We start from the raw sequence: 12,626 nt of genomic DNA, 5'->3' as shown, positions 1-12,626 counted from the left end.
TTCACACAAATGCATTCCTAAAAACATAGGCTAAAACCGAATATATGAAACACAGACTTACACACTACTCAAGGGAATACTATCCTGAGAACTTAAAAAAAAAAAACATGAAATGTTTCATAACATTTCAAATCTGCAGTTGAAAGAGTTAAGTCTAACGTACATCAGAAACAGATTAAAGATCTGACGTTTTCAGCACCCCTAATTAATGCCATCCTTATCTACACTACATTTTATGAGATCTATGTTCCTCAATACTAAAATCTAGAATTTGTCTTTTTCCACTTAGCATCATTTGCATTAAATAAAAACAAGTTATACTCAAATATATAAGTCATTATACAAAAATTACTCTATAGGAAAAGATAGTACCTCTAAATATTAAATACTGGCTGGCACACAATGCCACTATGCAATTTTTCCAGATGTTCATTTGTCACCTAATATACAGAACTCTAAAAGTAACATATATTTATACATTCGTATAAATGCATACATAATGTTTTATTATAAAAGACATTTGTACAAATCGACACGTGCAAAAGTTTGGGTTTACATAAATATAAAATTATACAAATATGGAGGACTATATATAATTAACCAAAACAGAACTAAAAAGTTATTATTATGCTTCCTCCTTCTTACAGACATGGCAAATGCATTCCCCAGAGACATAAGCATATTATTAGTATTAGTTTCCCAAGGATGTTATCACAGCAGAGGATTCCCTGTAGAGTTTACATAACCCTTTGACTATCTGTTCTGCTAACAATCCCAACATGTTACTTATAAAGGGCCTTATGATATTGTGAAAGGATTTTGCACCATCTGAAGAAGGACAGAGCAGTAAACAAAAGGGGCCTGAGTAATCAGTAATAGGTGTGTCTTCACTCTACTTTCCTCCTCCTCCAACTCTAGTCAGAGGTTCCAATCCAAGGAGGGATTTGCGGAGATACTTCAATCCTCTGAAAAATCGTTTTATGTATATTGACATGTACTTAGTGGCTTCCTCTTCCATGTCCCCATAGCAATTTCCATACCCCTTACTGTATCGTCTACCAAGGTAGATTGTATTCCACTCATCTTTGCATCTGTCCCAAGAACTTGGACAGGTAAGTGGCTGGCATACGGTAGTCACTTGAACATCTACAACTAGGGAGATCAGTACATAAATGAATAAATCCTGGTATCTTCTTAATTAAAACAACGTTTTATACAGATTATATAGAAAATTTGTTTTCAAGGTGTGAAAATAATGCTTGACAAATACATTTTTAGCTAAGTAAATGCAAATTTCCTGGTTCTCCATAAGACTGATCAATATGATTCCCTAAGACATAAATACAGTTGTATTCATACAGTGTCTTTATACAGTGTCAAAGCTATGAGAAGGAGAACCCTCATATGCTGTTGGTGGGAATGTAAATTAGTACAACCACTATCGAGAACAGTATGAAGGTTCCTCAGAAAACTAAAAATATGTTTTTGTATGCTTTGTCAAAGATCAGTTAGTTGTACACATTTGGTTTTATTTCTGGGTTCTCTATTCTGTTCCATTGGACTAAGTGCCTATTTTAATACCAGCACCATGCTGTTTTGCTAACTACAGCTTTGTAGTATAATTTAAAGTCCAGTAATGTGATAACTCCAGATTTGTTCTTTTTGCTTAGTATTGTTTCGGCTGTGTGGGCTCTTCTCTGGTTCCATATGAATTTTAGGGTTGTTTTTTCTAGTTCTGTGAAAAATGACGGTATTTTGAATTACACTGAATACGTGGATTGTTGTGGGTAGTATGGTCATTTTCACAATATGCATTATTTCCATCCATGAGCATGGGATGTGTTTCCATTTGTTTGTGTCATCTATTCTTTCAGCAGTGTTTTGTAGTTTTCCTTGTAGAGAGATTTCAGCTCCTTGGTTAAGTATATGCCTAGGTATTTTATTTTATTTATTTATTTATTTTGCAGCTGTTGTAAAGGGGACTGAGTTCTTGATTTGATTCTTAGCTCGGTCATTGTTGCTGTATAGCACTGCCACTGATTCGTGTACATTGATTTTGTAACCTGGGAGTTTACTGAATTCATTGATCAGATCTAAGAGCCTTTTGGATGAATCTTCAGGGTTGTCTAGGTATATGATCGCAGCATCAGTGAACAGCTATAGTCAGACTTCCTCTTTTCCAATTTGGATGTCCTTTATTTCTTTCTCTTGCCTGACTGCTCTGGCTAGGACTTCCAGTACTGTGTTGAATAGAAGTGGTGAGAGTGGGCATCCTTGTCTTGTTTCAGTTCTTAGGGGGAACGCTTTCAACTTTTCCCCATTCAGTATGATGTTGGTTGTAGGTTTGTTATATATGTCTTTTATTACTTTGAGGTAAGTCCCTTCTATGCCTATTTTGTTGAGGGTTTTTATCATAGAGGGATGCTGAATTTCATCAAATGAAAAACAATAAATTGTTTAAAAGACCCCCTATTCAATAAATGATGCTGGGAAAACTGGCAAGCCACATGTAGAAGAATGAACCTGGATCCTCATCTCTCACCCTATACAAAAGTCAACTCAAGATGGACCAAAGATGTAAACCTAAGACTTGAAACCATAAAAATTCTAGAAGAAAACACTGGAAAAACTCTTCTGGACATTGGCTTAGACAAAAAATTCATGACTAAGACCCCAAAAATGAATGCAACAAAAACAAAAATAAATGGGACCTGATTAAATTAAAAAGCTTCTGCACAGCAAAAGAAATAATCGGCAGACTACACAGACAACCTACAGAGTAGGAGAAAATATATGTAAACTATGTGTCCCGCAAAGGACTAATATCCAGAATCTACAAGGAGTTCAAACAAATCAGCAAGAAAAAATTATCCCATCCAAAAGCTGGCAAGGGACATGATTATATATTTCTCAAAGAAGATACTTGAACAGCCAACAACCATGAAAAAATGCTCAACATCACTAATCATCAGGAAAATGCAAATTAAAAACACAATGAGATACCACCTTACTCCTGCAAGAACGGCCATAATTAAAAAGTCAAAAAACAATAGATGTTGGGATGGATGTCATAAAAAAGGAACACTGTTACACTGCTGGTAGGAATGTAAACTAGTACAACTACTATGGAAAGCGGTATGGAAATACCTTAAAGAACTAAAAGTAGATCTACCATTCCAGCCAGCAATTCCACAGTGTGTGTGTGTGCGTTGTGTGCACGCGTATACACATATATACACTATATATACACACCACGTACATATATACACAATATATATACACACCACGTACATATACACACCACATATATATATATACACCACACACAAATATATGTGTACATATATGTATACACATACACACACACAGTGAAATACTACTCAGCCATAAAAAGAAACAAAATAATGTCTTTTGCAGCAACTTGGATGTAACTGGAGGCCATTATGATAAGTTAAGGAACTCAGGAATGGAAAATCAAACACCATATGTTCTCACTTACAAGTGGGAGCTAAGTTATGAGAATGCAAAAACATACAGAGGTATATAATTGACTGTGGGGACTCAGGAGGAGGGGAGTTTAGGAGAGAGATGAGGGATAACAGACAACATATTGAGTATACTGTACACTACTCAGGTGACAAGTACACTAAAATCTCAGAATTTACCACTAAAGAACTCACCTATGTAACCAAAACCATCTATATCCCAAAAACTATTGAAATTTTTGAAAAAAGAAAACAAAGGGACAACAACAACAAAAACTAAAAATAGAACTTCCATATGATTCAGCAATTCCACATTAGGTATATACCCGCGAGAAAGGAAAGCAATATACCAAAGAGATATCTGCACTGCCATGTTTACAGCACACTATTCACATAGTGTGATGTGTGTCAGTATAGCCAAAATATGGACTCATTCTAAATATCCATCAACAGATGAATGCATAAAGAAAATGTGGTATATATGCACAATGGAATATTATTTAGCCATAAAAAATAATGGAGTCCTGTCATTTGTAACCACATGAATGGAACTAGAAGCCATTACGTTAAGTGACGTAAGTCAAGCACAAAGAGACAACGCATATTCTCACTCATAGGCAGGAGCTAAAAAAAGGGGATCTCATGAATATTCAGAGTAGACTGATGCTTACCAGAGGCTGGGAACAGTGGGGAAATGAAGGGAAAAAGAATATAAATATACTGATTATCACTTAACTTACACTTAAAAATAGTAAAGGTTCCCGGTGAGGTGGTTCATGCCTATAATCCCAACACTTTGGGAAGCCGAGCAAGAAGGACTGCTTCAGCCCAGAAGTTCGAGATCAGCCTCGGCAACATAGCGAGACCCTGTCTCTACAAAAAACATAATACAAAATTTAGCCAGGCATGGTGGCATGTGCCTGTAGCCCCAGCCACTTGCGAGGCTGAGGTGGGAGGGTTGTTTGAGCCCAGGAGGCTGAGGCTGCAGTGAGCCAAGATCTTGTCACTGCACTCCAGCCTGGGCAACAGAGGGAAACCCCATCTCAAAAAGAAAAAGTAGAGATGATATATAATATAGGTTTATTTTGTGTCAAAACTTTTTAAAGCTATGAGACAATGGGAAAAGTCTCTCTTTTCACAAATATTATACAACTATATAACAATGGTCATTCTGTTCAAAATAGATGGGTAGATATTTTTACATATATATAATTTTAAAACATCTTCTACAGAATTCCTGCTCGCCAAATCTCTTTTCCTTTAAACTTAATTTTATGACAATAGAAAGAATTTTTTTAATAAATTCCTAGTCATCTGAACAAATGAAACTATGCCTAATACCAAAAAGAGAGGTTTCTCAGTTTCGAATTGTCGGAATAGGGGAGAGTGAGTGTAGAAGGCAGCTCTTTGTAACACCTGAGCTGCAACAGTAGGGCAAAGGCAGTCCTCACGTAAATTTTGTGACCTAGGATAGAAGCATCAACGGAGAGTAAAAATGCTAACTCAGTGACAGCGGTACACTAGAGACAGGATAATCTGCAGTGATCAATCAGTGAATCACTGCATAGAATAAAGAATACTTGTACTTTTATTTTGGTTTTACTATAGAAAGTGAAACAAACACTGACCTTAGCTCCAGGAAGTACTTCATTCTGTTTCAACGTGAGACTCAACTCCAACCTACCAATCAACCCTCCAATCTGCACTGGGTCAGAGGGTGCTATCTCTGGTAAATTTCTAGTTAACTGTGGGTGTGGCTCATAAACAATTTTGGGGTTCCAGCTAGGTGACAGCTTTGGCTCAGTTTCCTACAATAAAGTGACAAAAATAATTATTTAAAATATATAAATAAAATGAAACGTAAAATATAAATGTCAACTTAAGAAGAATAAAATATTAGACATGTAAAACTGTATGATGTTACAATGGACAAACCAGTATCTTACAGCTAAAAGGAAACACAGTAATATGTTAGCAGTCCACTGGTAATAAAAGCAAATCATGAAAAAGGACTTCATGAAAAAAGGCACAGTATCTCTTCAAGTTACAGCAGTAAGAAACCTAATGGGCACTGTATAATTAAGAAAATCTGATTTGTAAAATAACATGAAAGGCAAACTATAGAGTGACTTATAAAAACACTTTCCTCTCGGAAGGGATTTAACAGAGTTCCTTAATTATAAAGCTTCTTAAAGACATGATTTGTAGAATAAAGTTTCATCAATACAGTCACTATGTAAGGTAAATTTGAACACTGCTTAATTTCCAGTTTTTATTGAAAAAAAAAATAGATGTTAATATAGGCTAAACATCTCTAAACCAAAAACTCAAAATCCAAAATGCTCCAAAATCCAAGTTTTTGCATGCCAACATGACACTACCACAAGGTCAGGAAAATACACCAGACCTCACATGATGAGTTGCAGTCAAATATTTGTTTCATGCACAAAATTATTGAAAATATTTTATAAAATTATCTTCAGGTTATGTGTATAAGGCATATATGAAACATAAATGGGTCACATGTGGTGGCTCATGCCTGTAATCCCAGCACTTTGGGAGGCCAAGGCAGGTGGTCAGGGGTTCGAGACCAGCCTGGCCAACGTGGCAAAAGCCCGTCTCTACTAAAAATACAAAAATTAGCCGGGCATGGTAGCACGTGCCTGTAATCCCAGCTACTCAGGAGGCTGAGATAGAAGAATCCCTTGGCCGGGCGCTGTGGCTCAAGCCTGTAATCCCAGCACTTTGGGAGGCCGAGACGGGCGGATCATGAGGTCAGGAGATCGAGACCATCCTGGCTAACACGGTGAAACCCCGTCTCTACTAAAAAATACAAAAAAAACTAGCCGGGCGAGGTGGCGGGTGCCTGTAGTCCCAGCTACTCGGGAGGCTGAGGCAGGAGAATGGCATGAACCCGGGAGGCGGAGCTTGCAGTGAGCCGAGATCTGGCCATTGCACTCCAGCCTGGGTGACACAGCAAGACTCCGTCTCAAAAAAAAAAAAAAAAAAAAGAAGAATCCCTTGAACCCAGGAGGCGAAGGCTGCAGTGAGCCGAGATTGCGCCACTGCACACCAGCCTGGGCGACAGGAGACTCTCTCCAAACAAAAAAAAAACATAAATGAGTTTTGTATTTAGACTTGGGTCCCATCCCCAAGATATCTCATTATATCTATAAAAATATTCAAAAATCTGAAACACAGTTCCAGCATTTTGAATAAGGGATACTCAACTTCAACACCATTTCCCCCCAACATACAGTACCCAACATTTCTCTTTCAGACTAATACACAGCACACTGGTAGGAATATAAATATTAGTATTTTCAAATCTCTGAAATACATATTACCATTACTGAATATTTGCATTAAATCTCAAGACAGAGACTCATTCAGACATATTATATATCCTAGCAAAATTTAATAGCCCCCATTTAAACCTTTCAAAAAATCTTTGATTATGGTTTTAGGGTTTTTTGTTTTGTTTTTCTTACCACTGGTGCAGTTGAACACACTGGGGAAGATTTTGCTGATGCAGAAAACTCATCCCAGAAGAGAGACACTCCAGAGAGCTGAAGTAACTTGTGAGCAAAAGCAGTGGGTTGATGCACATTAATTCCTGAGGATTCATCAGCAGTTTCATCACAGTATACAGTTCTGAAATTTTTTTAAAAAAGCATTTACAAAAAGCTCCCAGAAAAACCTATTTACAATAAGAAACGCACATAGCTTTTTTAAGTTAAAGGGTTTTTTCAAGTGTTAGCACTTTTTAGAATATGCCTATAATGTGAGTCAGTCTCACCGTGCTTTACTACCGTAAATATTTTCATGAAGAGGTCTTAACTCCAAAATGGTAACTTTATGAGGCTTAAATTGAGAGAAAAAAACTAACTCCCTAAAGTTAGTTTTAAGGAAAACAATTCCTGTACTCCCCCACAAAACATCTCTTGGTAACAGTGTGACAGCATTTGGCTCCAAGTCACAAAACACATTTCTTGAATTCCTACATGTGACTAATTTTTAGTTTAAACAAAACACATAATGTGGTTCTAAATGCATGAGATTTTAGATTTTTAAAAATCTACTATTTAAGGCAATGGACCCTAATTCCAAAGATCTGCTAACAACAACTGTTTTACTAATAGGTGTTTTGTGAAAGACAGAAACCATAACACAGCTGCTTAAAATGCAGTAGAGACCCCCAGTAGATCCATGTACGAAGTGTCTCTGGTGCTCATGCAGTGTACGCGCTTCATCCTGCTCATTTCTGTTGGCAGTTCATACAGCATTAATACATGGGTGACCAGTTACTCCCTCAAATCAATGCTTAGGTGTATGTATGTAAATTAACTTTGCTTTACAGCTACGTATAAGGGCTTCAAGTGGGCATACACAAAAAACTAAAACCCATGTATTTATACTTTTTAAGTAAATATTGAGCGTATTGACCTTAACATAATCCTTACAGGATCCTCAAAATAGTGGCCTTAGCCTTTCTCACTAAAGCAGCACTTAGATTAAGCACAGCAAAACAAAAATGTCTTTCATGTTAATGAAATATGGCTAAATATTGCATTGTTAATATGAAAAAACTGAAACTTTCCCACAGGAATGCCTTAAATTTAGTGGCACTCAAATGCTTATTATTCTGATTTGCTATTAACCAAAACAGAATAACTTGCTTTAAATTCAACATGGTATTAGACATAATTATACCACAACTGGCACTTTCAAGTTTTCAATAATGGAATTAGAATTAAAACACAACTTGAAGAGCAGCACTATACTCTGAAATTATGCAATATTTTCATATCATTACCTCTAATCTCCAAAACCTCCCTGAAAATGTAATGTAAGAGTTACAATAGGGTCATTTATTTTCAGACATAAGAATTCTTACCTTTCTATTCGAATTTCAAGTGCAGTTCCAGTTTTGGAATTTTCTGGCACATGTTCAATTCTCAAAACAGTATCTATAAAAGTGACTTTTACTCTTCTTAGTACTAAAGTAAACAAGTAATTGTCAACATAAGAGACCACATATATACTAAATAAAAACCTCCAAATAAATAAATAAATACAAGTTTGATAAGAACTTTTGTTTACAAAATAAAGAAGCTGAATTTCTTTCCATTAAAATCCTTAAATCCTGAGTTTTATGATAAATATTTTGCCTTACTGAGCATTTAACCATGTTACATCTCAACAGATGCTTGGGACAATGACTAACACTATTTGTTGTATTCTAATCCATTCACTATGCAAGCGTAATAAATGGAGAAACTAAGGTACAAAAAAAAAAAACCACACAATTAAATGGAATATTTAAAATACCTCCATTCTAAAGTTCTGAAGTGGGAACAGTCATTCTTTTAAAAATCCATTCCAATGGATTTGCCTTATACAAAGCTTATTACACGAAGGCACGAAACTACCAAATCAAATCTAAATTTTTTAAAATTCTCCGTAACACCAAACCTGTTTCAATGGTTTCAGCAAACTTTTCAAGTCCTTCAAAAGGCTGGGATCCTTCTCCTTGTTCATCTGTTAGTTTCTGGCTAAGACATTCTTTTGCCAATTGCATACTGCTGGTCATAAAACTTGACCAATACATAGGCTCAGAACCAGTTGCTGTGGAAAATATAAATTAATCCTAAATAATTTCTCAGAGTTATAACAATGCCAGTTCTTAAAATAACACATTTCAAATAGATAAATTCTTAATCCTTTAAGAGATTTTTAACATCATGGTATTACCCAGGTAAACAATATTCTAGAAAGTACTCTTGAGATTTAAATATCACCTTATAATAACCAAGAAGAAAAAAAAAATCACAGAAAAAAGTCCAGAGAATGTGCTCTCATAACATGTTATATTTTACCAAATATCAATTCATGTATTCATTCAACAAATACTTAATGGGTATTCTACAGATGCATGGAACTGTTCTAAATATTATAAGCAGGGGTTGACAAACTTTTTCTGTAAAAGGTCAGACAGTAAATATTTTCTATTTTGTGGACCACATGGTCTATATCACAACTTCTCAACTCTCATATCAGAGCACAAAACAGCCATTAAAGTAAATAAACAAATAAGCATGGCTGTGTTCCAATAAAACTTTATTAACAAAAACAGATGACAGGATCAATTTGGCCTACAGGTTACAGTTTGCTAACCCTGCTGTAGAAAGTAGAAAAAATAATAGTAAATTCTGCCCTCAGAGAACCTGCTGTATAAAGAAATAAGATACAATTAATAGACAACTATTGAATGTCAACAGAAAACATTATGAAAGCTAAAAGAAGAGATTAATTCTTTAGTTAATTCTTCCCTTCTAGCTGAGAAAATTAACAGGAAATGTGGCAGAAGTAGCAGATGATACAGGCTTTGGAAATTAGTATAAATGTAGATAAAATAAAAGAGCATCCTTGGAGGAGGAAGCGTATGAGATGTGAAAAATCATTTCCAGATCTTCCCTCATGAGAAAATTCTCCCCACACCTCCCTACATTATTCAAAGCAAAGTGACAGAGATCGCAAGAATTATTGCCTTCCAAAATGGAATTTAAAAGACTTTCTAATGGAATGTTTTAAAGAGAAAAATATTTGAAAGTTTGCCTTCCCATAGAAAAATATTATATCCACTAATCATGGCTAAAAGATAGAATACTCTTGTAAATTAAATGCCAGATTACTAAAGATGATTTCCATGCATGCAATATCAGTTTTCAAAATACAGAATTTCACTTTAACTCTACTAAATATAATTTAAACTTTCATGTTTTGGGCAGCACTTGGGATTATAATTCTATCATTGCATACCAACATATCTGTCACCTAGATTGTCAATTCTATCTAATTCTATCATGTTTTTCTATATTTATAAGTAGCTATTCTGCTATAAAGAAGAGCATTCCTTCTCCCTGTCCACCTTACATACTTATTTATCTGTACCAGTATCGTCCTAGAGATTTTTTTATTTCATGTGTTACAAACCATTACTGTCATCATTCTTTGTAATACTCAAATTTCCCCAAATTTGGCCAATGGAAGCCCCTTGACAACCAATCCTGTGTCCCTTTAACATTTCTCCATCAATCTTTGAACATTCTTCCTTGCTTTCTGGCACAATAATTTTGAATCTTTAAAACCCAAGTCTCATTTTAGATAACTGGTAACAAATAATTAAATAAACCAAATAATCTGTATACTAAAGTTTCTGTGAATAATCAGGGAAAGAAACAACTCTAAATGTGTAAACATGTACATTATACAAAGAGCCAAGTCATAATGTATTATCAATGGAAAATTTCACAAATACAAAGCAAAATAATAAATTAAATACTAAATTTAATGTAATCAGGCTACTTTCCCAGTCTCTGAAGAATAAAAATAGAAACACACAAAACAGAAACATACAACACACCAACCTGGGCGAGGTCTAGGCCGGAAGACCATTTCTAATCCTCTCACTTCTAGTGCACAATTATCCTGCAGCAAAGAGCCCCATGGAACTGACAGGGAAATTGACTGAATGAATCCTTCAGTGACTTCTAAGGGTGCATCTGCTGATTCCAAGATCTCATTGAGACACTAAGGAGAAAAAAACAGGTTCATTTTGAATCACAAGAACAAGAACACAAAGTTGTGAACTTATTCAAAGGCGTCAAATATGCCCCCATATGTGTTAGGCACTAGGTATAAAGAAAGCAGAGACTTCCACAAGTACAGGTAATGAAAGCAAAAATGGACAAGTGGGATCACACCAAGTTAAAAAGCTTCCCACAGCAAAGGACACAATTAACAAAGTGAAGGGACAACTTGCAGAATGGCAGGAAATATTTGCAAACTCTGTATCTGACATGAGATTACTAATCAGAATATATAAGGAGCTCAAACAACTCTACAGGAAAAAAAATCTAATAATCCTACTAAGAAATGGGCAAACTATTTGAATAGACATTCCTCAAAAGAAGTCTACGTGCCATTTGTAGACATACAAATGGCAAACAGGAATGTGAAAAGGTGTTTATTGATCATCAGAGAAACACAAATCGAAACTACAATGAGGGCCGGGCACGGTGGCTCAAGCCTGTAATCCCAGCACTTTGGGAGGCCCAGGCGGGTGGATCACGAGGTCAGGAGATCGAGACCATCCTGGCTAACACGGTGAAACCCTGTCTCTATTAAAAAATACAAAAAAACTAGCCGGGCGAGGTGGCGGGCGCCTGTAGTCCCAGCTACTCGGGAGGCTGAGGCAGGAGAATGGCGTAAATCCGGGAGGCAGAGCTTGCAGTGAGCCGAGATCCGGCCACTGTACTCCAGCCTGGGCGACAGAGCGAGACTCCATCTCAAAAAAAACAAAAAAAAACTACAATGAGATATCATCTCACCCCAGTTAAAATGGCTTCTATCCAAAAGACAGGCAATAACAAATACTAGAGAGAATGTGGAGCAAAGGCAACCCTCATACACTGTTGGTGGAATTGTAAATTATTACAACCACTATGGAGAACAATTTGGAGGTTCCTCAAAAAAACTAAACATAGAACTACTATATGATTCGGCAATCCCACTGCTAGGTATAGCCCCCAAAAAAGGAAATCAGTTTATTGAAGAGATATCCACACTCCCATGTTTATTGCAGCACTATTCACAATAGCCAAGATTTGGAAGCAACCTAACTGTCCATTAACAGATTAACAGATAAAGAAAATGTGGTACATACACACAATGGAGTACAATTCAGCCATAAAAATGAATGAGATCCTGTCATTTGCAACAACCTGAATGGAACTAGAGGTCATTATGTTATATGAAATAAGCCAGGCACAGAAAAACAAACTTTGCATGTTCTCACTTACCTATGGAAGCTAAAAATTAAAACAATTGAACTCACAGCAATAGAGAGTAGAAGGACGGTTACCAGAGGCTGGGAAGGGTAGCAGGGTGGGGGGATGGTTAATGGGTACAAAAATATAGTTAAAATGAATAAGCCCAAGGGCCAGGCATGGTGGCTCACACTTATAATCCAGCACTTTGGGAGGCCGAGGCGGGCGGATCACCTGAGGTCAGGAGTTCGAGACCAGCCTGGCCAACATGGTGCAACCTCATCTCTACTAAAATTACAAAAATTAGACA

The 12,626-nt window shown here is 36.2% G+C and overlaps 1 protein-coding gene across 4 annotated transcripts in view; it reads right to left on the bottom strand.

Moving 5' to 3' along the window:
- Nucleotides 1-12,626, bottom strand: part of LOC105467451 (autophagy related 2B) — an 80,842-nt gene that overhangs the window by 51,806 nt on the left and 16,410 nt on the right. For all 4 annotated transcript variants that reach the window (XR_978896.3, XM_011717057.3, XM_011717058.3 and 1 more), the window contains exons 2-6: nt 10,916-11,078; nt 8,961-9,113; nt 8,383-8,485; nt 6,977-7,139; nt 5,114-5,293 (exon numbers count right to left, since the gene is read on the bottom strand). Coding sequence is in view for 3 of the 4 variants with exons in the window: in XM_011717057.3 (XP_011715359.2) it covers nt 5,114-5,293; nt 6,977-7,139; nt 8,383-8,485; nt 8,961-9,113; nt 10,916-11,078 (762 nt within the window). In the remaining variant the exon portion in view is untranslated. The remainder of the gene's footprint in view (nt 1-5,113; nt 5,294-6,976; nt 7,140-8,382; nt 8,486-8,960; nt 9,114-10,915; nt 11,079-12,626) is intronic.

The sequence above is a fragment of the Macaca nemestrina genome, chromosome 7, assembly GCF_043159975.1.
Source record: "Macaca nemestrina isolate mMacNem1 chromosome 7, mMacNem.hap1, whole genome shotgun sequence".
NCBI classification, from domain to species: Eukaryota; Metazoa; Chordata; class Mammalia; order Primates; family Cercopithecidae; genus Macaca; species Macaca nemestrina.
Note: the sequence above shows the minus strand (reverse complement) of the source record. Positions and strands in the feature narration are given on the sequence as shown.